Here is a 25,481-nt window from a genome sequence, read left to right as displayed (position 1 = left end):
ATCTCACACACACTGATGCTCCCCATGTGATTGCCTTTATTAATGTCCAGAGCTGTTAGAATATTTGTGTTTGACTTCTGACTTCTGTGTTGCTCCCCATGTGACTGACCTGAAATTTGCATAGTGGTTATATTTTTCCTGACCAATGCGCCTATTGTCCGATGTGTTCCTATCGAGGGCCTCACATTACAAGCCCACAGTGCGCCTATTGTGTCTTAACAAGGACCTTTCACACACTCATTGCCAATACTAGCACTTATTGGCAGATTCACAGTGTAACAGTCAGACTCTTGCAGGTGTGGTAATTTTCCATGTGCAGTCCAGCACTGTATCTGTGCTTCATAAGTGAAACAAATGGATCTGGAGGATATGCTTAGATCATACTGAGGCCTGCATTTATATAATCAAAAGCCAGCACTCAGATTACATCTGCTGTGTGCTGTTAAATGGTGCCAAACTACAAAGAGGCCATTCAGCACGGGCGTTACTCCAGATTAGCTATCCATTTGAAGTCACTTGTAGAGGGGATTGTTGTCAGCTAATTTCTCACATGCTTTCCCGCTCAAAGAAACATCTGTACAGCAATCCTCCTCCGCTGTGGTATTGATTATTGCTTCTCTAGGACAAGCTAACTCTGATTAGACAATAGCAGTGGGCTATCAAGGAAAAGCGGCGATCGAAAGAGAGGGAAGGGCTTCCCTTTGTACAGACTTATCTCTTCTTGGCCTCAAATCAAGGCTGTGGGCCTGGCTGCATTCCTGGCCTCTCCGCTGCATACAGTCCGCTGACAATGACTCAAACATATCTTTAAAAAGTCAGCTGTTGGGACTGCAAGGGATTTTAGAGTGGGATAAATTATAGTTTTCAGTAGACCTAAGGTACAGAAAACAAACAGCATAGCCAAGATTGCTCTCCACACCCTATCACTCCATAATGGGCAGCAGGAGCTCTGTTATACCTAAGTAACTACCACCTAACCATGAGAGTAAACTATCGAGTGTCACACCAGCAGCCACACAACGGGCGGTTACAAAATAAGGAAATTTGATACATCTTACTTCTAGCTAACTGTTTAGTCAGCACCCAAGGACAGACAACAGAGCTACCACACCCCATGATGGCTAGAAAAGAAAAGTAAAAGTTAGTCCGTAAAAGAGCAATACAGGGCATAAAAAGCAATAAAAGTTACGATAATATACAGTTAAGTATCACAGGCAGTTTAGAAATACTTTAAGAGTATTTCTGATCTATTTTTCCCGAGCTTTTAACCCATGAAGGGCTGTCACCAGCTTCCTCAACACGCAACCGCTGGAAAGAGTCAAGCTGTGCTATCACTCCGCCACAGCTGCTGTTGCCCAATAGAGAGAGCGGCGGGGAAAGTGGGCCGGGCCGCACGCCCCCCCAGTCTTTATAAAATTCCCTCATACATCCGCCTTGTGCTGCACGTTATAAACAAAGCGACGCTTCTGTCACTGCAACATAGTGCTCTGTTTGAAAAGAGAGAGAGGAAAAGTTTTGTGGACATTTTTTTGGGAGTTTTCATCTCAGGACAATCAGAAATTAAACCAAAAGGTAGGTTTCTGCGTTAAATACTTTCTTTATTGCTACACAAGGAATTGGGTGCGTACAGTTGTTAGCTAGTGTACCTGCATGTCTGAGCACGCTGTTATTCCTGTTTGGCAGTGTCACACCGCAAAAAAAAAATAGAGTTAAAAAAAGAGACGTTTTTAGGTGATATCTCTATTTTTTCGACCAAAAATAATAGAAAACACTAACAAAGTAAAACATGTCACACATGTTTCAGAATGTTTTTGCATATTAACGAAATACAAAAAAGTTATTGCAATTAAAGTTTCTGTTTCTGAGGGAGTTTCCTTCCTTCCATTTTTTTTTTTTTTTTTACATACCGGTACTTTCTAAGATGTATAACATGTAAGTAGCAGCATGTAAACAGGTGGGGTAACCTGATCTTAGATCAACATGCTTTTCACACTTGACACTGACAGGAAACACACACACACACACACACACACACACAGGAGGCGGGAGAGGAGGGTGACTTTATTATAGCTAAATTTATGTATGTGTATGTAATGTATGTATATGAAAAATGTAGTTTATTTACTGAAGGCATTGCAGTCCTCCATCATATAGCACATCCTGCTTTGTTAGCTGTCAAAGTAAAACTGCATCCTGCCCTGTTTTCCACCTTTGTTTATAGTTTTCCAGCTAATTCTAATGTTTATGAATCCGATGTAATGGATCCATCTCATCGTAAACATCAGCAGCTGCTTGAGCTAGTAGTGCTGTTTGTGATTATTGCCCCCCCCACCCCCACCCACCCATCACTTTACTGTAGCACCCACATTTTGATATCTCTTACAATCTGAAAATGTAGGTCTTTGTCAGCTTAGTCCAGCAGGCCTGCTGCCGCTGATATTTCAGAACCAGGGATTTGACAGATTAAGTGAGTTCCCAAAGATTAGGGAAGCAATCATTGTTTCTGCAGATGGGCGCTCGTGGATTTAAAGCTATATGGAGGCTGCGCAGGAAGGATGTCCTGGCCTTGATTCTCCCTAAAAATCGAGACTGGCAGTCCAAATCTAATCAGTCCATATGTTTAGGTCTCTCAGCGGGCAGAGAAAGAGTTTGAGCATGGGTTGTTTTGCAACTTGGATGTTCTGGCTTAAAATAGTTTGTCGTATCTCTGGATTTACTTGGGAGAAATGTTGGCCTGTATCTGTGTTGTTGTTGTTGTTGTTTTCCCTCTTAAGCTCTGACCACTGAAATCTGCTTTTTAGGAAACAACACAAAAAACCTCAACCTCACCCCAACGGTCGACAGAGCAAAGTAAATAGGCATGTAAATGCTGTGTTACACTGTGTGCTGTCATGGGACTGTCAGTAAACAAATTATTCTACATCTTGTATCAAAGATATTGGAACAATCTCGGCCAGTATTTCACTATTAAGCATGGAGTTTATATTCTACATTTTGGATCATCTGAGCCTATATCCTCCATCTGTTTCCTGTCCATGATTGCATAACGCAGTATCACTTCTGCCAGCACAAAGCTGTCTCACTGAATAGTTTGTTTTCTTCCCCACAGTATCACATTGTCTTTGTAAAAAAAAAAAAAAACCACACACAAGTTTCAAAAGGGAATAAGCATGCAGGAACTGGTTTGACTTGGTTAAAGACAACATTTGACTGTTGCCAATGACACGCAGCCAGTTTGGAGCGGCGCCAGGTTAAAGAAAGCCCCCCTGCTGCAGCCGCGACAGAAAATCCCTGTGAGAAAAGATGCGCCGCAAAAACATCACGTCCATTTTTATGAATCATTTTTAAAGTTTGCTCAGCATCTTCTTAGTTTCACTCTTCACTTTAAACTACCTTTTTTATGTTTAATTTTATAGCCGTAGCAATGTTTTCCATGTAGACCATTCGATTTTTACACGTCTCTACATCTACGGGATACATGTGACAAATCGTTGCGTCACAAAGGTCAAGAAAGCAGCACCCATATCTCATTGCCTGGGACTGACTCCTGTAGGGTTAAACTAACTACCCCCCCTCTATCTCCTCTTTGGCCAGGTGAAACATTAGCTCAGCAAGGGGACCAGTTGGAGGCACACACTGATGTAAACAGCAGGTGACCTAGTTATCTCAGCCAGGCTCTCCCTCCCCGCTGCCAGCATGCTAACCGGCTAACAGGTGGCGACGGTGGCCAAGAACAGAGGAAATCTGCAGTCTTGTTTCCTAGCTAATAAGCTCTCTGGGAGCTTTTCGTAGCCGTGTTTGCAAATAGATGTGAAAATAGGCTTAGAGGATTCCCCCCATATTCATGCATGAGCTGTTTTTCCCATTCCCTTGTCATTTCATTTTTCAACATTGTGTGAACTTCTCTGTCATGTCTCTGGAATCTGGACGGGGGCTGTTTTCTTGCCCTCCTCAACAAAGCTCCTCCAGTGCGAAGGCGGCCATGTTTTTGGGAGGCCTCTGCAGAAAAATGAACCTGTTGTTTGATACTCCTCTTCCTCTGTCCTATTGTGAGATCCAGCTGGCTCCGGTCCTCTCTGTGTTCTCCCTGTCTGAGTAGCATGTGTGTGCGCTTGTGTGTGTCCAGGGCGTATTCTGCCGGACAACCATCATATACTTGTTTGAAATATGATGAATCACTTCCCTTTTTTAAAACGATCTCACTCTAAGACGGCCACTTTGTGCAGTCCTGTTGATGTTGATTCACTGTTTTAGACACACACAAAGACAGAGAGAGCACAAAACAGATGGAAGGAGTCTGGAAACAGCAAACATAGGGACTGCAACCGAGCGGAAACCAAGACAAACAGAGAGAAAAAAACGAGAGGGCTAGAAAACAAGCAGAGGCATGAAAAGAGGCTGGGATGTATCGATGGGAACCAGGGTGTCCGTTGCTTCCTGTCTCTGGGTCAGTGGAGGCCAGCTCTCAGGATCCACCGGCGCAAGTGGACAAAGAGCCCTCTACACTGGCTAATTTGATTTGCATGCAGAGCTGCAACCTCAACCACAGCAGCATGATCGCCTGGCTTCTCCTCACACTCGCCCCCTTTTCCTTTCTTTATTTCCCTCGCTGCCTTTTTTCAGCCTCTTTCTGTTTGTCTCTCCCTCCCATCATTCTTCGCTGTTCTTTCTCCAAGGAAATGTTTGTTCCCACTGTCGAAACTATTACCAGGGAGGGGTTGCTTTAGTTTTCAGAAAATCCTCTCAGGTAGTTGGCGGCTCACAGTCAGGTGTGGCCCATTATGTGGTCGCATGTTAGAGCAGATTGCAGCGCCAGTCTCTGCATGTTCCCGTGTCGGTAAACCTGGGTGTGTGTACACAAGTGTAATCAGGTCTGAAGTTCAGGTGTCTTTTTATTGGCCTTTTGATAAGACACACGCCCGCCTCAGCGTCCAAACCATCTGTCATTTTATCATCCGCCTGTTAGCTTCCTTTAGCCCACCAAAGCTTGCCACACCTCTTAAAAGATCATTAAAAACAACACACAAGGAAGTGTCTTTTATTTTGCACACGCTAACTTCTCTGCTCTCTCTCTCTGACCTTCAGGCTCTGCAGCTCTTTGAAATGGACAACATCCAGGTTGTTGAGTCCAAACCCCTGCTGGTCGACAAGGAACTCCCGGTATGTATCCTGCGCCGAGCCAAGTCAAATAGTGTTTGAAAAGAGTTGTCAGAGATGTGTTTAGACATGCTTGAGTAATGAATCACTCAGCTTTGTGTGATGTATACCTGAAAAGCTGCTTCTGTGGTTTTTTAGTCCATGTGGGGTTGAATCCAACTGCTGCAGAGAAGATCGGATCTAGATGCGCACAGTCGTTAAACATTACACTAATTAATAAAGGGACAAATGAATTGGATTGAAAGCATTATCTCTTCATAAACAGTAAAAAAATATGTGTTTTATGCTCTCAGGATTAGGATTCACTTAAGTTAGTGGACCTAAGTATGTTTGTGTGATGTTTTCTGTGCGCCACAACTTTTGAAGGCGACCTTTGCTCGAATGCCACGCCCCAATAACACAGCGTTCTACAAAGAACGCAGCTCAATCATTGATCATCTGTCCTCTGTAGCTAATACTACACTCATGCGACACAGGTCATATGCATGTGAGAATACCCTCACAGACATGAAGTGCTCAGGATATTGGACTATAGCATGTTACAATGTAATTGCATTAGTGTAATATTTTCTGTTATTTCCTTGCAGGGCCTGAGAGAGGCTGTGCAACAGCTCGTTATCAAGGTACGTTCACAGACACAAGAAATATAAGCCTGAAATACCAGATTTATTGTCTTATACTGTATTGTATTATTTCAGCTTGTCTATTCAATCTAGTGGTTGATAAAATTATCTACCTCTCATTAACATAGCTGTTGCAGTGGCTCATCTATTTAAGTGAGCCTTTCATCCGCCTTAATTTTATTAAGACTAATTGGGACTCTAACTTAGTCCGCTGCTGAAAGGGATGAAACACACGTTAGAGAGGTTTCATAAGAAAAGACATCCACAGTACGTCAGGCCTTTCACTTCCCTCTCCAGCACACTGACGCGCACACACAAGCTATTGAGTCTGGGGGCCTGTCAGCACCTTGGACAGCGCCCAGACTCTCCCAGTCCAGGTTCCAGGTAGGGGGAGGTTATCTTAAAGGGACAGCGTCAGTATGAAAGACATATTATCTCCCCTCCTCAAATGTATTGACCTTTTCCTCAAACGTACAGTAATGGCTCCCTTCTTTGAGGTCAAAGTGTGCTACGTCTGTCCCGTTCTTTCATCAAGCTGACTCAGTCCCATCAAAGCGCTTATTTGGCCCTAAATCTCTGCTGACTTACTTTGATGTCACTCTGCCAGGTTAGGTGACCTGACAGATCCAGGACAAGTGACAGACATCGCTGTGGCAGCTAAGCTTACAACAATTAGCAACATAAGATTAGCTACGGTTCCTGATATTATGTGTTAAATGCGAACATTGATTGATTGAAAAAATGAATCTCTATTTTCCCCCCTGTGAGTTTCACACATGCATAAGCATGAGGAAGTCTAAGTGCACATTCACACACAAACAAGCGTCACAAAGCAGGATTATCTCACTGTGTAGCCCACATGGTTGTTGTATGTCCTGTGGAGGCGGAGAGTGGGAGGAGTGACAGGAAGCCTCGGTGGTTGGGAGTGTACATTACGTACAGTAAATAGGTTACATCCCTCACTGGATGTTCCTACAGAGCAGATCTAATGCAGCCTAAAACCAGTCTGAAAACCACCCAATAGGTCACGACCTACAGGTCAGGTCACTATCGGGCAGGTTTTAGCTTGTTTTGATTTGATTGACACACAAACAGTTTGATTTCAAGAGTCAGTTGGGTAATAAAAATATACTGTACTCTAGTGTATACTAGCATTTGTACTGTATTCAAACAGGAAGTTGCATTTCAGTTTATGTGTCTCATTTTGTAATATAATTATTCAGATATATACACGAAACAGCTTCCACTTTAAAAAAGTACATTATGCATTCTGGCCAATATTTATAATTGCAAACAACTTTATTTAAAATAAATATTTTTTTCAATATAATTCAGTGTCTAGGCTTTTATTTTGAAATACACTTTCTGTGTTGTTTCAGGTTATTAAGGCCAATTAATTCAGTCAGTGACCATCTGTGTACAGAGTATTTTTAGAAAAGGGTCACTGACCTTGTTTTGAAAGGTGACATTCATGATAAACAGTTTACAGTGTTCAAACAAAAATGAGAGTTTTAAATGTTCTCATAAAATACTGTTGAATAATAAGCACTGTCTTCCCCTCCCCCATTCATCCCGCATGTTTCCCCATTGATAACGCACTCATCCTTACTCATGTCAACTACTCAGGAGCCAATGGCCCTCTGTCTGACATTGGCTGATCCAATTTAGGGATCGCTTCATCTAGAGTTAGCTTGTTTTGACCAGCCTGCAAGGCACCATGGGAGGCCAAGGGCTTAGGGCAACTGGTAAGCAGTGGGGGTATAAAACTGAGCTCTCAGAGCAGTGCTAAACAATTTCAGAGGCTTACCAACATTTGGATTTATAGCACAGGGAGCTACTGCGACTAGGCTTTTTCAGTAGCGAGCGACGTCGAACTCGTCTCCTGCAAAAATGGTTCTGGAAGATTCTGATGTGGAGATGATTGTTGCTGAGATTGAAGTCAGCGTGAGTAGACTTTGTGTAAAAGTTTGTGCTGAGTTTCTGGTGGATTTGTTGGATTATTCTCCGTGTTGGACTGCAGCTTTTGTCCGAGTTGTTCAAGAGATGTTGACACTAGATGGGGGGTAGTTTATAGAGTAGTATATGGCTAAGTGGATGTCCTTTAAATGCTTTGACATTTGAATTGAAAGAGAAACTTTAAATGTAACTGTGTTGAGAGGATTACATGAGGCTATGTGAATGTAAATGCTACATTTCAGACTGCAAATCATGTTAAACGGAAGCATTTAAATTGATGGTGTTGTGGAAAATGCATTCAGGTCTGACATATCACTCTATTGCTGGATATAGTGCAAACATGTTCACCTTTTTAAGCTTTATATTTTACTCTGAACAACTGTAAATTGTCTCTTTCTGCCTCCATAGGAGCACGATGTGGAGACTCCTTATGGGAGAGTCCACTGTACGATGAAGGGGGTTCCCAAGGGCGACAGACCAGTGATCCTCACCTACCATGACATTGGACTGAACCGTAAGCCTGCCTCCTTATTCAGCTCTACATCGGTGAAACATCTGTTGTTGTGGCGAAAGCCTTAGTTGTTTTGAATTAGTGAACCATGTGGCATCACATTAGGTTCCCTAAGATAACTTTAAAACGATTACATTACAGCAGGACAGGCAGGTGGTGGCTTGTGGGCCAAATCAGGCCTGTTAATGACTTTAATCCGGCCCTTAAATAATTTCTAAAAATGTATTGATATGAAAAAAAGTCTAAAATGATTTGATAAAATAATAATAATGATTTCCTCTAATTGACGCAGCCATTACGAGCTAATATCAGTTAATTAGTTTGTCAGTCGGCCCAATTATTGGTTTTGTCTGTTTTTAAGCACAGACATGCAAAGCAAACATTTCACAACATTTTACTTTATTAAAACAACTCAATCCCCTCTAGAATTAAAATTAAAACACATTTACATTCCTGACATAGGAAATCATAGTAACTAAACCCATCAGAGCGTACTGACACATTTTTCAGTGTTGAATCTTGTGAGATGCTGAAGCCCCGCGCCTACAAAAACAGCCCCTGCCAGGCTCACACTCAGGTTTAGGCCTTATTCCTGCTTATCTGCCAAGAATCACTCACCCACCTCCACCTCCTCCACCAGACAAAACCTGCTGGGACACGCTCTTCAGTCATGAGGACATGTCCGAGATCATGCAGCACTTTGCCGTGTGTCACGTCGACGCCCCCGGGCAGCATGAGGGAGCTAACACCTTTTCCACTGGGTGAGCCAGACACACACAAACACACAGTAAAAAATAACCCCACACACACACTTAAATGTATGTCAGGCAGTCTGTGACCTTTGACTGTTCAGGTAGATCACTGCGGATGTACTTAAGGCGACCTAATTTGACAAGTGTGCTGTAGGGAAGGTGTTTATCTTGTTCAGGCTAATCTGTGTGCTTTGATGGAGGGACTTTGCCTCATGTGAACGCTACCTGAGCTGAACATGATAGTGAAACATACGTGGTTATCACAGGCAATAAAGTCAATGATTAGATAGCGGTTATTGTGAAATACAGGTTTGCAACAATATGGGTTTTTTTTGTCCTAGATACGAGTACCCCTCAATGGACCAGGTTTCTGAGACTCTCCCACAGGTGTTGAAGCACTTTGGGTAAGTTAAGCTGCAGTTTTCCCCCCCCGACTCTTCCCACACAAACCCACGAGTCTTTTTCACACGTTGTTCTAACAGTATCCGTGTTTGTGCGTCCGCAGGCTGAAGAGTGTTATTGGAATGGGTACCGGAGCCGGGGCCTACATTCTGACCAGATTTGCTGTAAGTCTCCGCTCTCACTCAGGATTAATAATTATAAGTTTTAATCATTGAAGGATTAGCAGAAGTGTTTCTTCTTATTGCTGTTTTTGGCAATAAATCGCTGCTTATTGCTTGAGCCTGCTGAGCCGTGAAAGTCTCAGGAATGTTCCAGATCAGCTCAACACTAACACTGTGCTCGGTAGGAAGCCTCACTGTGTTGACACAAGGCTGACTGAGATACATCTGTTAACTCCTTGCTGCAGCGCTCTTTGTAGTTTAATTAAAATGCATTTAACCAGTCGAGATGATTTGATATTAGAAGTGTGTCTTGGCCCAAATAAGCAGAGATAACAGTCAGTTAAAGACAGATTTAAACTGAAATTAAATCATAAAAAACCGCATAAATTATTCATGAAACAGCTGAAATCTTTAGTTACTCATTGTGTCTAACATGAATATATTTCATGTTGTGTGTTTTAGCTGGACTACCCGAACATGGTTGAGGGGCTGCTGCTCATCAACATCAACCCGTGTGCTGAGGGATGGATGGACTGGGCTGCACACAAGGTAACACACATTTAAAGCTCACACACACATACACACAGAATTAATCTTTAGATGTCTAAGAAGCTAAATGGAAACTGAGAATATTTGCCTGCCACATACAAATGTAGTTTCTATTCCTACTTTCAGATCAGCGGATGGACTCATGCCATTCCTGACTTGATCATCACCCACCTCTTTGGAAAGGTACACACTCAGAGTTATTACACTGATACTAGCATGTTGTTAACTAGCTGTTGTAGGGTCTTCTTCTCAGTGATTTATAAACATCTTGTGTTTGGTGCCCACAGGAGGAGATCCACAACAACCAGGACCTGATCGGAACTTACCGCCACCACATCCTCAACGACATGAACCAGTTCAACCTGCACCTCTTTGTCAAGTCCTACGAAAGGTCGGTCAAACTCTGCTTTTACAGTTAGAGGATTTTTAACCAGGCAGCCAAAACTTCACTTAAGTAAAGTACAACTTTAAATGCAACACGTTGTATCTGAATGTGTTTAACGCTTCTGTCTCTCCGCAGTCGGCGGGATCTGGAAATTGAGAGGCCGGTCCCTGGAAGCAACAACAGAACCCTCAAGTACGCACCAATCAAACATCACAACACACAAAATGTCATATTAAAATAAATATTTCCCCCTGGCTAATTTGTAATCCCTCTCTCCAGGTGCCCTTCTCTGCTGGTGGTCGGCGACAGCTCTCCTGCCGTGGAGGCTGTGGTGAGTTCAGGCGCAGTCTTCACATTAACAGGGCTTTGATGCTAATGATTACACTTCCCACCACAGTTAGCCCAGTTAACATGTGCTAAACGTGTTTTCCATTGGCTTGAGTCAACTGCTTAAGCCCAAAAGATATGCAAGATTAAACGCTTAGGGACAACTGCTGAACATGGTCGAGGCAAGAACAAAGTTGGGAACAGAAATCAAGTGACGCAGGGCAGTTTTAATCTGTAACTGTTTCACTTCAGAGGTGTCGCTAATCCCCCAGCAAATCTGTTAGCATTTATTAGCAATAGCCGAATCAAAAGTGATGCATTTAGAAATTAAATTTCATTAAAATATCACATTTTAAATGTCTTATTTAATAAGGTCAGGATATATTCTTGTGTTTTGACTCTTATGATTCTTATGTGTATCCACAGGTTGAGTGCAACACCAAGCTGGACCCAACAAAGACCACCCTGCTGAAGGTAAAGACCTTCCCCTCCCCCTCCTGCCCCTCATCCTCACACAGATTATAATAGCTTTGATGGAAAAGCAGCGGCCGATAAGATTCCAGTCACTCAGCATTTACCTGGTGACATATTAACTAGCTGTTTGGAAAGCTGGATGCGTCCGTGCGTATGCATGTTGCCTCTGCCATCGGCTGCGGCTGACCTACTTTATTTTTTCACCTGTGGCAACTTTTTATGATCCCAACCTGAAACCAGAGAGGTGTTAGAGCTAAATTAGGTGCCATTTATCAGGGTTAAATGTTCAGGGTCTGGAGGAACACTAATTGGAGGTCGCAGGTACAAGGTGTTCAAATGGGGCGTAGTGAGTTTAATGGCATGTGTCCACTTCTGTGCGAATGTAAAAGCGCTAACATGCTAAATGCTAATAACCTCTTCTGTGTTTTTCCTCCTCTCTGCAGATGGCTGACTGTGGAGGCATGCCGCAGGTTGACCAGGTGTGTATGTGTGTGCTGACACTGTTTATACTGTAGAAAACACCGGGCAGGGCTTGATAATCAGGTGGACGGCTGGATGGCATAAGAAGGTTGTACTTAAGAGCATTAGCAAGCAGCAGACATGAAGCACAGTTGTCAGGTTGTAATCCTCGTCACTGCGCAGCACCTGCTCGCAGCAGCTGTCAGATCTCAGAGCCTGAGCAGTAATCTGCTGGATGACAAATCGAGTCTGACAGTGTTGTGTAAACAAGTGTAATAATTAATGACAAGAGGACTTACAAACACCCTTCTTTTTTTTGTTTTTTTCTTTCTCTGCAGCCTGGAAAACTGACAGAAGCTTTCAAGTACTTCATCCAGGGCATGGGATACAGTAAGTACTCAAGAGATCATGATTGAAATGCACTTCTCAGGACTGTTCTGGTTTAATTCGATGCAACCAAAACATATTTAAAAAGACAGTCATGTTCTTAAAATGATGATGCCATGTGTGTTTGCTGAGTTGACACTTAAAAAAAATGCATTTTCTGCCACCTTGTGGTGAGATGAAGATCTTCAGCCTCATGTTCTCCTTTTCGCCCCCTCTGGTGTTGGTTAATAAATGACCCATGAGCTCAATGGGGTGTAACTTGAACTCAGACTAAGGTCGACTCCAGATGGTTGTTGTACTACAAAAGTACAGAGTGTGAGGGAACAGTGTTCAGTGTTCTTTACATATTAAAAAACAGTAGAAGTTACATTCAAAACTGCATCCTCCACTTAAAAGTAACGTTATCTCTCAGCTGTATGAAGTGGTGTAAATAATCAGTAAGTACATTTACTAACTGCGTCTTCTTTCTCTTCAGTGCCCTCTGCCAGCATGACCCGCCTGGTCCGCTCCCGCACCGCCTCCGGCTCCAGCGTCACCTCCTTCGAAGGCAACCGCTCGCGCTCCCACACCAGCGAGGGCAACCGCTCCCGCTCGCATACCAACGAGGGCAGCCGCAGCCGCAGCCACACGGCCGAGAACCAGCGCGCCCGCTCGCACACGGAAGGCTCTATGGACGGCAACGTGGACCAAGCCGTGCCCAAGTCCACCGAAGTGTCCTGCTAAGTCAAACCTCGACTCTCCAGACACCTGTTACCCTCTCCAGGTCCCTTCGGTTTGTGCTGCGCTGCCTCTAACTGACACCCAGAAACACACACATTCCTACGCACACACACCAACGTGTAGAGGGACACTAAGATAGCAAACCTGGGGTTGTAATAACGCACATGGACTCTCACCTGCAGGTTATTCAGTGCAGCTGAGACGCTCCATTTGTCATGAGGGACTCAAACATATCTCTGAACAGGAAATTGCTCCTGATCTTCTCGGTCAGGCGAGTGTGTCTTTAGGGGCAGCGCAGCATCCGGGAACACCGAAGCAGAGAATGTCGGAGGAAGCTGTGGCTCAAGAACACCAGCTTGTACATTTATCTCTCATAATCTCTCATACGTATAAAAAAAAGTGTTTTAATTTCCATTCCTGTGTTCCCTCATCCTGTTTGTATCCATTTTTACCACATTGACACAGCTTTCTCAAAATGTACCTGACTGTAAATGACTGTTTCCTGTTCTGACTGTAATTTTTTGATCATTTTACTCTTTATTTTCCATGTTTGAAGTTTTGTCGTTTGTACGTAGGAGCAGATTTGTAGTCGTGGAGAGATGATGGGGAGGCACTTCAATAAATAAAACAGGCGGTTTGCCTTGTAAGACTTCGCGTATATATCATGTATATACAGCAAATTATATCATTTCATTTTGCCAATGCCCGTTATCCAAAACATCCTCTGTCATTCTAACAGTTATGTGTTCGCTGGTGGACTTTTTCAGGAATCAAACGCTAATTTTTTACTCCATTCCAATGAGACTGTAATCAAAACGCTTTATTAACGGATCACGGCTTCAGACAAAAAAACAAACTTTTTTATAATGATTTCTATGCAATCAAGCACAAAGGAACAAAGACGTGCCATGGAATTGTTCACTCTGTAGATGTGATGCTCCTATGTGGTTGTGGGTTTCCAGGCGAGTGGCGTGATAGCTCCACATGCTAACATGAAGCTAGCCGTAGAACTTACCTGACTCCTTCTGCTCCCGTATCTTACTTGCACTACAGCGACAGTTTGCTTTGTAGAACAGCCACACAGCTTTGTAAAGATGCACAGCCGTCTAATGCTGTAGAAAAGCGTTAAAATGACATAACAGTTTGTATTTATTAAAAAAACGACAATAAAAAACTTGTAACTGATCTTCCCTCATCGTGTCTTTATTGCTTTTTTAAACATGTGGTCCAAAAATAAGGCTTTGTCTTTGGCATGAGTCCATGTCTGCCTCTTTAATATGTATCACAAAGTAAAGAAGAATATATACAGTAATGCGTTATCATCTACTTGTGAGTTTAAAGACAGACAATGTGTGGCTGACGTGTTATTACATAAGCACAAGCTCCATAAATAAATTAAGCCTTCAATATTTCACACATTCATGATGTTTTTTTTGACATGTGCAAAGCAGGTCTTCAAATGTTTGTCAAAAGCACAACATGCGTTATAAATCCATTCTGGGGACACATTTACATTTTATATTTACACATTTTTCCAATAGGAAAAGACAATAAGAAAATCCCTTGTTCTTATCACACATATTACAAATACAAAACATTGCAGAATAAAAAGGTAGGTCAGGAGAAAGTCTCATCGACGCGTGTTAGTTCATGACTTCTGGGTAACCATAATAGCTCTCCAGCTCGGCGAAGATGTCATTGGGGTTTTTGCAGCTGAGGTTGCAGAAGCAGGCCTGGACCCACAGCATCTTCCAGGTGAACCCGGCCCCGCTCGGACACTCGAAGTCCACGTCGATGGTTTTGGACTTGTAGGGGATGCAGCAGCGCTCGTCCGTGCACACGCCGCAGTATTTGGGCCGGTACTGCTTCTTGCTGGTGCAGCCGGAGATGGTGAGGTTTGAGGGCAGCTCCTCCCTGTAGATGTTCAGACATTTCTTCCCTGGCTGATGGAGGAAGAGAGTAGAGAAGTAGTTAATTCTGGGAACTTTTCTAACCTTAATATTGTTCTTTGACAGAATGGCTACCTTGATGTGTTTGGTGATGTCGACGTCGCAGGGCCGCAGGTTGCAGAGGCGGGACTCTTTGATCAGCTCACATTGGTCGTTGGCGTTAGAGATCCTCATGGACAGGCCGCGGTCGCAGGTCTTTGAGCAGGGGCTCCATGAGGTAGTCTGGGTAATGCAGTTCTTGTGCCAGCTCCTGGTCTCGGCTGGTGGAGCTGGGACAACATAGAGAGGTTAAGAAAAAAGTTGTCCCACTAATACAAAATATTGGTACAATTTAAATATAAAACAAATGCAGAAAATGATGTAGTTATGTACACATGCTATGCTATATTTTTACCATACTGTCTTTCAGTGAAGGACACAAACTGTGTCCTGATTGGACAATGTTTTATAACACCTATTACCAGGCTATAATCCGCTTGCTAAAAATAAAAGGATCAAAGTGGACGTCCTTTGTTCCCTTTTATACATTTTAATTGAGGACCATTAAGAAGAAGAAGCAGAGGAACATCCCCCCGCATCCCCTTCTTTAATCTGAATCTTTACATTATGTCTGGCCTGTAATCTGGATCTGATTAGCACCATTACACAACACAAAGAGATCACATGATTCCCTTCATAGCTCTGCTGCACTAAATGGAAACTGGACAAGACCCAAAAACAGAGTGCGGGCTTCCACAGGAAAGGATTGGTCTGTCCCTGCACACACACAGACGCACACACACCCAAACCCCATGATCATCCTGGATAACAAACTGTCCTCACAGAACCACACACTTAGACTAGATCCAAACGCAGCTGCGACACAAGCAGTCGACTTAGAAGCAATAACAACTAGTCCACAGGTGTTACAAGTTCTTCACAGTAGCTTTAAATACTTTGCATATCCTGCTCTCTTGCAAGCTTTCTTTTCAAGTACAAAACATTAAACTGAACTTGTTCAGAGATCAGCATCTACTCATAAACACATTAAAGCAATATCACCACAGAGGGAGTGCTTTGATGGGTCGTAAGATAACCACAGCTGTGCTGATATTCAACACAACAGCACAACCTCCAGTGTGATATTGCTAATATACAACAGTTCGATAAGCTGCATATTAAAAAGTAATAAGCTGCAAGTTTCACACCTTGATTGGTAGTGGATTTTTTCTAAGCAACACATAAACATGTAGTCAACACGTCAACATTCTCTTGCACTCTTGCTACTTTGTGTACATCAGCATGTCACAGCTGATCTGTAGGCCTTAGATTTACACGTAGGTTTCCATTTTTCACCTAACAAGTTGCTTGATAAATAGCTTTGGTGGCATGTGTGGTTGATTTATCTAGGCAATGAGGTTACTCAAAACACCAGTGAATGTCCAAATGCTGTTATCCTCTATATAAGCACTCATGAAATGCCTCTTGTCCAATCAGATTACTTGGTTGGAAGTAACTTATGTATATTAAATTCTATCCTACAAAAAGCTTCCTGAGTCTAAAAAAGAAAAGATTCTTTAGATAATGTTTTCCTGGCGTTTTTACCAAGAATTCCACCATTATTTTTCAATGCTTCACACATTCCCTTTGATGTAGTTCTCCTTGATGTTTTCAGACTCAACCGTGAACTATGTTGCCTTTCAGACGGCTTGGAGGAAATGAGGGGATTTGTCGGTGCTATTGGGAAAATGAAAAAGGAGAGTTTGCAAGACTCAAAGCAACAGAATATACTGTTCCACTAAACTATATACTGTGTATCCAAGGCGGCCTACCCTCTACTGCGTGTCGCGGCGCCGTCTTGCGCCCTCTTTTGGGTTCATCACAGATCCATTGCTCACAGCATTGTCCGCGGACTTTGACCCTGCGCGGTGTTTGGCACCACACCCTCGGAGGCTGGTACTCCGTGCAAAGCGACACGCAGCCGATGGCTCCGTTCACGCACACACACTGGTATTTACAGCTGGGCCTGAAACTCTGCCCGTTACGGTAGATCACTCCATCGTGCTCGCAGCCTGATCCCACCATATCTGAGAGAGAAGCGACGACAAGCAGACATATTATAGAGACAGAGCAAGACAAATGCACTCACCTGGAGGCTGTAGTTATGTATTCTTACAGGTAAACTTAACAAAATCTTAAGGATGCTGTGAATGATGAAATGTTCTATAGTGCCTTTGGAACTTTCCACATCTTACATTGTTCCAACCTGCAATCAAGCAGACTTATTCAGGCTTTTGGGCCTATGTTTGATTCACAAACAAGAGCAGTCCAAAAAGCAGATGTCGGTTCAATGCACAAGTTACCCAGTCAGCCATTGGTTGCACTAATAGCTTTCCAAATTTTAATATGTAAATCATTTTTGAAAACCATATGATATTCCATGTACGAATGATTTTTGTTGTTTCAGATTAGTTGTAGTCGTTGTTTTCACATGACGCCATATGGAAGTTTAAGGGGGTTATCTAAGCAAGGCACTGTGCATATAAACATGCATTTAATTAAAAACAAAACAGATCTATTTAAACACACATCTTATCATCTCATTATTATAGCTTACACCACAAACATATGTAAAACATATATTGCCTTATTGTATATTTTTGTCTGCACACAGAGAGCCTTGTAACCAGAGTAACATTCCTTGTATGTGCACACGTTTGGCCAATAAAGATGATTCTGATTCTGAAATGTAATGTTTAATGAGATACGGCAGGTTATACTAAATAGGTTTTATATAATAATAATTGGGGGCTGCAGGGTGGTGCAGTGGTTAGTGCTGTCGCCTCACAGCTAGAAGGTTCAGACAAAGTGGGCCTTTCTGTGTGGCGTTTGCATGTTCTCCCCGTGCATGCGTGGGTTCCCTCCGGGTACTCCGGCTTCCTCCCACAGTCCAAAGACATGCTCGTTAGGTTCATTGGTGACTCTAAATTGACCGTATAGGAGTGAACATGAGAGTGAAAGGTTGTGTGTCAGCCCTGTGATTGACTGGTGATCACACCAGGGTGTACCCCGCCTCTCGCCCAATGACAGCTGGGATAGGCTCCAGCCCCCTGCGACCATGAACAGGATACGCGGTATAGATAATGGATAGATGGATTAATAATTTGTGCACGTCGGAGTTGGATGTTATTTCCCCAAATCGTATGGAATTCAGGCTTTTCATGTCAACACATCATTTCAATATGTGGTTTGCTGATGATCTACACAACATGTGTGGATATGTAACTATTGTTGTATTTAAACTGATGCAGTTTTGCAAGATTTAACAGTAATAGCCACAAACAGAACTCTGCTGATGCTGTCTGTAGCTCAGGGAAGGTAAAAATATGAAGGCTGCTGCCTCTGCTATCAGGCATGCAGCAATACAAGCTCTAAAGTTCTGGTCAAATGGCATCTGTTTTGTTACTATAGCGGGCAGTGGAGAAGCAACGTAAAATATAACATCAGATTTTAAACAAAATGTTTCCTGCTGTGTGAAAACTGTAGAGTGACACTTACATGCACACAATCCTTTTTCGTACCTAGGCTTGTCCGAGCTGTAGTCACAGTACAGTCCCTTGTGGTAGTCGCACGTGTCGGCCTCGTTGCACACCTCGCCCACCTGCCGGGCGCAGGCCTTGCAGCAGTCGCAGCCGTCCATGAGGAGGCTGATGCCCGGCGGGCAGGTGGGGGGGACCTCAGGACACTCGCAGGGCCACTTGCAGTACTGTGTCCGGTTGTAGAAGTCCGCAGCTGGGGTGGTGACGGCTGTGGCAGGGGGCATGGCAGTGGAATTCTGGGAGTAGGCCTGGGGAGAAGAAAGTGGAAGTAAAATTAAGACTTTCTTCAAAATAAAAGCAGTTTTTGTTTGGTACAAAACTGGACCTAAACCTGCAATACATTGAAAATACAACACCAGCTTTTAGGCTTTAGTGTCTCTGTTTGTGCAAAATCAAAATGCCAACCTCTATTACATGAAAGGTATTTGACCCTCTGAGGCGAGGCAATATTCTTTATCCTTTACCCCAGATTCTTTCACATCCTGCCCTCTTTGCTAACCATGTCCTACACGGTTGAAATACACAACCTGCTAACGTCAGGTCATGCTGAGCAATAAGGAGAGTAAGACTACAAAAATAAATGAAACACCCAGTGAGTTAATCTCATTAAATCAATAACAATGTCAACTCTTGTATGTGCTTAACACTCTGGAAGTGTTCCACCATCATGTTTATAATCTGCTGCTCACTGTGCCGAACAGTAACAAAAATCCTGCCAATGAAAGTTAATCATCATCTCCCTCCTCAGAGTGTTTCACTCTCACACGCTGCTCTGTAAAAACACGAGTAAAGAGCTTAAAGCAGATGTTCTCACTCAAACAGGCCACAGGAGCCACGTTAACAGCTCAGCAGTCGGAGGTTAGTTTTGGACAGGGGATGCAGGACTGTCAGCAGCTGGGGTTTTTATGACAACAAAAATGAATTTTTAAGAGGCCAAATTAAATTCTGCTTGTTTTGAGAACAGGGTGTGCCTGAGAACGTGCCAGAAGATTATCGGTCAGTGTGTGAGACACTGAGATTTCTGCAACAAACACTCCAAGACAAAGCTGCAGTATGTACAAAGCTGCAGACAACACCAGCAAGATTGCCACACTGTTGACAGGGAGACAAACAATGCATCATTGGACGTCCACATTTGTCTCTACACTCAACAACGTAACATCCATTAGCGTGCACTATCTGAACACTTGTGCACAAGTGTGGAGCTTCTGATGTACACACCCACACATGTATGCACACTTAATCTGCATTTAATAGAGAGGAAACATGCTTAATCATCTTATGCAAGCCTCACCCTATGTAACACCCCCGAGCTTGTTCTCTGCACTTCAATGGCATTACGGCTGTATTAATAACCTCTGTGCACAGTGTCGAAAGCTAATGCAGATAAATGAGATTAAATCACGGCCGTGTCACTAAGCCATTCCTCACGAGAGTTAATTTAGCTCGACGCTATCAGGCTAAGTTACACAGAGCCAGGCAATTACCTTTCTGACATCGTTCATATTTGCTTACTTCATCATTATCAGGAAATAGGAGAGCACTGATTTAATTAGAGAAACTGAGAAACTCAAATTTTATAACTTAAGGCTTAGATAATTTTGACACAGCCCTTCAATATCCTCGTCTCCTAGATTGACCTCAGATATCTGTCATGTGTTTCCTCTGTTGTGAAAAGTGACAAGGAATGATGACCCTCCTTCCCCCTGCTGGTTTAATCGTTTCCCGTCCTGTCAGTGTCTGCTGAGATCAGAGGTCATCTGATCTGAGAGCAGGCGTGGACTAAACCATCCCTCAGGGAGGCGGGAAAACATTTGAAAAAGAAGACCAAGAGAGGAAATAGACAAATAGACTGTAAGGGAATCTATTGTTTCCTTTAAAGTCCCTCTAAAGCTTACGTCATTTGAGAGGTGGCTTTAAACAACTTCAAACATGTTCATCCTTTAAAAGAACGGGACACACCTCATTATCAGCTAAAATGCTTATTGTATCCCATGCGGAATTATTTAGTAATATGACACCTTATAACAAAGTGTATAAGATTTTTACACTATATTTTTATTATAAAATGTATAACTTTTCCAGTTGCTAAACAGCTTTAAATCTGACCGTACATCTGACAAAAAAATGAATAAACTATAGAAAAATGTTTCGACAACAAATAATTTTTGTAAATAGACGATATGCTGTAGGAAACACTACTGACGCCATAAACAACGCTGTACCCTTTACAACCACAAGGTGGCACTAAACGGCAACAAACGATGGAAAGAGACGCTGAAGCGAGGCAGCTGCCTGCATCTCACACTGAGGGATGATTAATCACCACTCCGACGATACTTGACGAGGCGATAATGGGGTTCAGGTCAGTCAGTCTATTCTACTTAGCTGCTCAAGTCAAGAAAACTTTCCATAGTCAGCATTTAGTTGTTCTTTTAGGGCCACATCTACAGATAACCTTATGAGGAACGGTGGTGAGAGTATAATACGTGGAAGGATGTGGTGTCAGGAGGCGATATCTTTTAGGCAACAACAGGACGAAAGAAAGCCATTTAAACACGTTTGTGATGACGTCACTTTGGATTCATAAGTTTAAAAAACATAAACTAGTCCAAAATCATTTTAGTGAAACTACAGTTGGGAAATAAAACAAAAACTATCAGAAACTTACTGGAAAGTTCTACAAGTCCGCGTTTATAGCAACTTTTCAAGATGCAATAGGGACACTGACACTATTAACCGGCAACATAAATGCCTATCTTCATTATAATATTTAAGTCTCCCCTGCGTTCTAAAAGTGAGCTTCCGCTTGCACGTTAGAAATGAGTTTTTCAAAATAAAATCTGTCCTCCATCCCACCTGTTGAATCCCGGCTGCAGTTAGAATCCACAACAGGAGCCAACTCATCACTGGTGACGAAGTGACAATGCATTGAGTCCGGAATGAGTCCCGCGTTAAACGCTCGACACGCAGCTCCACGCAGGTGTGCTACATCCTCCTCGTGCCGTTCCCGTCATCTTCCTCACCTCCTCTGTTTCTGTCCGGAGTCCGCGGCTGACAGCCTGTTAAAGAGTCCCGGCTGACGTAAGGTCTGAAAGGACGAGCCTTGCATACTTCTGACAGAGAGGGGACGGTTTCTTCCCGTTCCCTCCGCTCCACTTTCACCCAAACCTCCTCCTCCTTCTTCCTTCTCCTCCTCATCCGCGCTGGTGGTTAGGGCGTGTCTGCAAACCCGAGGACACTGAGGGCCAGGCAGAGGTCCCTGTGACACGCGAATTAAGCTTCATTTAAAATTAAGAGACAAGTTATTACTATCTAGCTTAAAAACATGTTTGTTTTATGTATTTCAGTAAAAGTCATGGTGGACAAAGTCTTAATTCTGTGCAAAAAATCCATTAAGCTAAATCAAGCTAATTTGATGCATCAGCAGTCATGGTACTGCAGTGTTTGTTTGTACGGTCTAGTGGCAGAGATGGTGAGAAATCAAGACAGATGATTAGAAACCTGGATTATATTACGATCATGCATACATGGAGATAAATAACCAGTTTTTTCTTATCCTCCGAGATGCCGTGTCCTGAATATGTACAAAAACAGGACTCATAAGACTCATAGCCAGGCTACTTGCGTGCATGTAGTTGTACTCATTTATAGAAATCAAGTGGGTGTTTTCATAAGTATTTCTTCTTCAGTATTTTTAGAGCTAGTTCCCTCTTCCCTTTGTTAGTGTTTATGTGTCAATGCACATCTGCACATCTTGCACACAATCCCTTAGAGCACATTTGGTTTAGATGTCCCTATGCATGATAAAATCAGACCACTTTTTCAACTTAATTAAGCATATTTTAATAATTTAACTGAATCGCAATCTGCATCTAAATGTCTGCTTGTTGTCCTATCGCACCTCATCTGATCTGAGTTTGTCTTTATACACTTTAAAGCCAAACTGCCTCCACCTAACATGAATCAGCCACAGCTGTTTCAAGAACGATCTGAGCTGCACAGAAATCTTAGACACAACCATTTGCTTTTTTAAGGAGTGAATAAATATACAGTACAGTACAGGTTACCTACCTCCTACCTACAGTGAACTATTTTAAGACTGCTGCTGCTGTCTGGCCCGCAGATGTTCAGTTTAAATCAGTGATGTCATCTATCGCGGAGTCTGCTATTTTGCTTTCCTTTCATTTTCCTGGAAATCTGAGTGTTTGTCTTAGAAACGACGCACAGAGTCAGAAGAATTCCCCTTTACACAGCTATTCAACCATATGGAAAATGTCTTTTATTCCAGCTATGTGGAACTTCCCCTGTCACTGTTCTGCTGATGAAAATATCAGAGAAAATAATCATAACTCAGAGAGGATTAGGCCCCGCAGGCAACAGACAGAGCGAGAGGGAGAGAGTGATAGATGAGAAATGTGCACTTTGAAAGGGAGCAAGGTGCCCCAGGTCTGAACCCCTATTATTTACAGGCAGAGCTCTTCTCCTTGTCAGAGAGCTGTCAGCCTCTGAGCTGATCTGAGATCTGAGCAGAGCTCCTCTCACTGCATGACCGGGACGACCTCAACGCTGCACAATGATCCCTCTCTCTCTGATCCTTATCCTCTCTCTCTATCGCCAAACTTCAATCCATTTCCATCAGCCAAAGTTCAGCTGAGTTCACTGGAATATCTGTTACGTTTTTTTGTTTGCTTTGACAAAGACAGGCAAACAGAAAGATAATTATCACAAAGATCACTTTAAAACTACCAGAAGTGCAAAAACACAAAAAAAGGAGCTGTTTTGTCATTCAGATTGATCAATGAAAGATTTCATGTTCTCAGTCCGACTCTCCTTCTGTCCTTAATCCTCTAACCTCTTCTCTACTGGTCACCCCAAAGGCCTTCCTTGCATCCTCCACTGAAACAATACAAAGACAGGAAAGAAAAGTTTTAAACCACACATGGTATCATTCATGCTAATGTCAGCATCTGTCCTCCATTTTCTGGTCTGCTATGATAGCGGTAGTTGGTGTTAACTGCGGCGCTTTACATGGATCAACAATATGCATCATTAGGTGACGCCATCAAAGCGGAGCTGTATGCCATACGTCTGTGTTATTCACGTGTCTGTTTTTGTTCATTCGGCAGAAATATGTCGTAATGAAAACCAGAGCTGAGGCGACTCATGCTTTGTTCTCACATGATGAGGATAAATGGCCAAGAAGAATTCAGGTTGTTTAATGCTTTAGTTGAAGTGTAAAGATGAAGATTGTTGAAGCGAATGGCTTAAAAGGTGAAAAGAGAATTTCTCCTTTTTATTATCTTAAGCAATAGTTTGACAATTCGGCTATCTTTCACAAAGTTAGATGAGTAGATTGATACCCCACTCAAGTATGTTCACAAAGTATGCCGCTAAAACTAGCAGGTGATTAGCTTAGCTTAGCATGAAGACACCCAGGTTCTGTCCAAAGGTAACAAAATCTGCCTACTAAGCTAACTTAAACCTAAAGATTTCAAAGCTAACAACTGTAACACAGTATATTTTATTTGTTTAATCTGAACACAAGCTAATTCAAGTCTTGTTGTCACTGTGAGGTTGTCAAACAGACAGTGAAGGTTTAAGGAAGGTGCTGCTCACTGCCAAGAAAAAGAAGTTCGAGCAAATTGCTTTAAAAATTCTGTCAAATGTTTAATAAGTAAAATTAAGAGGTGGTGGAAAGTTGTCAATATTGGTTAAAGCCATGTTAGCTTTTTCCTGTTTCCAGCCTTTCTGCTAATAGAGCAATGCTAGCTTTTTTCCTCCTGTCTTTAGCCTTTTTGCTAAGCCAAACTACACTCTCATGGTTGTTGCTAAATTTTTAGCGTACAAATGTGAGATAGGCATTGATTTTCTTCTGGAGAGCATATTTTATGCTATCCTAGCATGCAATGGGTTGAGAACTGGAAACAATGTAGACTTGTTTTACTCATAATTTACATTAATATTAAGTGAAAGAGAGAGTGAAGGAGCCAGTAAAGCACTCCAGGTATAAAAGTGTGATAGATGGCCTGATTACGGGAGCCGACCATCTATGACTTGAGTCTTGCATAGCTGGTCAAACTGAAAATCCCCTCATTAAAACCCCCTCAACTCCCACAGAAGCCTTGAAGTCAAACCGTGTTTTGGAAATCTTCGAGCTTCAAAGTCAAGTGGTACCCGGTAATCCTCCACAGAATGGGAGAATGACTTTACAACACCTCGAGGCGACCAAACAACTACTAAGGTTATGTATAAAAAAAAAAGTTCCTTGACAGCAAAGTGTGGGAAAAATTTCTGAACATCACATCACTTCTTTGCAGCCCCATAATAGGCCGCTGAAAACAGCAGTGTGTTTTCTCTGCAGCTTGAAATAGCTCAAGATCAGAACAATCAGTCTTCCTGTAAAAACATGCTGACAGTTACAATTCACGGGTTGTTTGAAAGTTAAGTGCAGTCATCCACTAAGATGACGAGAATGTGTCTTTAATTAGCAAGAGCAATAAAACAAAACCTTAATTATATCGAAATGTACCGGAGACATTTAATTGGAATGGTTCGACATTTGGGGAAATTAGCTTTAGTTTTCTTGCCAACGGTAAGATGAGAAGATTGATACCATACTCATGTCTGTACGGTAAACATGAACAGTTAGCTTAGCTTAGCATACACTGTGTTTGTCTGATCCAAACAGACACAAACAGGCAAACATACCTTTGACAGAACAGGACTTTGTCTCCCTGTTTCCAGTTTGTATATTAAGCTAGGCTAACTTGTTGCTAGCTATACCTTTGTACAGCATAGGAATAATCTAACAGTTAGCAAGAAAGCATATGAGCATGTTTCCCAAAGTTAAACTGTTCCTTTGAACTTGGCTGAACTTTGCAGGCTATATGTGAGCCTTGTGCTTAAACTATATGAGTGGCTTGTTTGTGTGTGTGTGTGTGTGTGTGTGTGTGTGTGTGTGTGTGTGTGTGTGTGTGTATCCGTGTGTGCAACAGAATGGGCATGGCAGTCTGTGCTCAGTCCGGTCCAGTAATTATACTGCCTTTATATAGCTGTGGTTTGGGACTCATGGACTGAGGAAAACATCT

The 25,481-nt window shown here is 42.6% G+C and overlaps 2 protein-coding genes across 3 annotated transcripts; one reads left to right on the top strand and one right to left on the bottom strand.

The window, feature by feature from the left end:
- The first annotated feature begins 1,451 nt into the window (after window positions 1–1,451).
- Window positions 1,452–14,062, top strand: ndrg1a (N-myc downstream regulated 1a). The gene is made up of 16 exons (XM_069682039.1): window positions 1,452–1,572; window positions 5,086–5,160; window positions 5,745–5,780; window positions 8,145–8,250; window positions 8,888–9,008; window positions 9,341–9,403; window positions 9,505–9,565; window positions 10,025–10,111; window positions 10,238–10,294; window positions 10,399–10,502; window positions 10,632–10,688; window positions 10,776–10,827; window positions 11,250–11,297; window positions 11,741–11,776; window positions 12,095–12,146; window positions 12,619–14,062. The coding sequence occupies exons 2-16, from the start codon at window positions 5,104–5,106 to the stop codon at window positions 12,864–12,866; spliced, it is 1,185 nt and encodes a 394-aa protein (XP_069538140.1). The 5' UTR covers window positions 1,452–1,572; window positions 5,086–5,103; the 3' UTR covers window positions 12,867–14,062.
- Window positions 14,046–21,542, bottom strand: ccn4a (cellular communication network factor 4a). Of its 2 annotated transcripts, XM_069682037.1 has the most exons (6): window positions 21,250–21,542; window positions 18,350–18,638; window positions 16,624–16,878; window positions 16,397–16,528; window positions 14,888–15,081; window positions 14,046–14,806 (listed from the first exon to the last, which is right to left on the bottom strand). In XM_069682037.1, exons 1-6 carry the CDS (start codon window positions 21,295–21,297, stop codon window positions 14,507–14,509), a joined length of 1,218 nt encoding a protein of 405 aa, XP_069538138.1. In that variant the 5' UTR covers window positions 21,298–21,542; the 3' UTR covers window positions 14,046–14,506. The 2 variants fall into 2 exon arrangements, with proteins under 2 accessions (XP_069538138.1, XP_069538139.1); XM_069682038.1 differs by lacking the exon at window positions 16,397–16,528 and having other exon boundaries at window positions 21,250–21,539.
- Between the last annotated feature and the right edge of the window lie 3,939 nt (window positions 21,543–25,481).

The sequence above is a fragment of the Semicossyphus pulcher genome, unplaced genomic scaffold (genome assembly GCF_022749685.1).
Source record: "Semicossyphus pulcher isolate SPU_LCO1_2020_fin unplaced genomic scaffold, fSemPul1.0.p SCAF_5, whole genome shotgun sequence".
Lineage (NCBI taxonomy): Eukaryota > Metazoa > Chordata > Actinopteri > Labriformes > Labridae > Semicossyphus > Semicossyphus pulcher.
This window is presented reverse-complemented; position numbering and strand designations above follow the sequence as displayed.

Excerpts from the sequence above, each read along its gene's own strand:
- ndrg1a (XM_069682039.1), top strand. The coding sequence starts at position 5,104 with ATGGACAACATCCAGGTTGTTGAGTCCAAACCCCTGCTGGTCGACAAG. Across the intron at positions 5,781-8,144 it reads TGCAACAGCTCGTTATCAAG|GAGCACGATGTGGAGACTCC; the intron begins GTACGTTCACAG and ends CTGCCTCCATAG. Across the intron at positions 10,503-10,631 it reads TTTGTCAAGTCCTACGAAAG|TCGGCGGGATCTGGAAATTG; the intron begins GTCGGTCAAACT and ends GTCTCTCCGCAG.
- ccn4a (XM_069682037.1), bottom strand. The coding sequence starts at position 21,297 with ATGAGTTGGCTCCTGTTGTGGATTCTAACTGCAGCCGGGATTCAACAG. Across the intron at positions 18,639-21,249 it reads CTGCAGCCGGGATTCAACAG|GCCTACTCCCAGAATTCCAC; the intron begins GTGGGATGGAGG and ends TCTTCTCCCCAG. Across the intron at positions 14,807-14,887 it reads ACATCACCAAACACATCAAG|CCAGGGAAGAAATGTCTGAA; the intron begins GTAGCCATTCTG and ends TTCCTCCATCAG.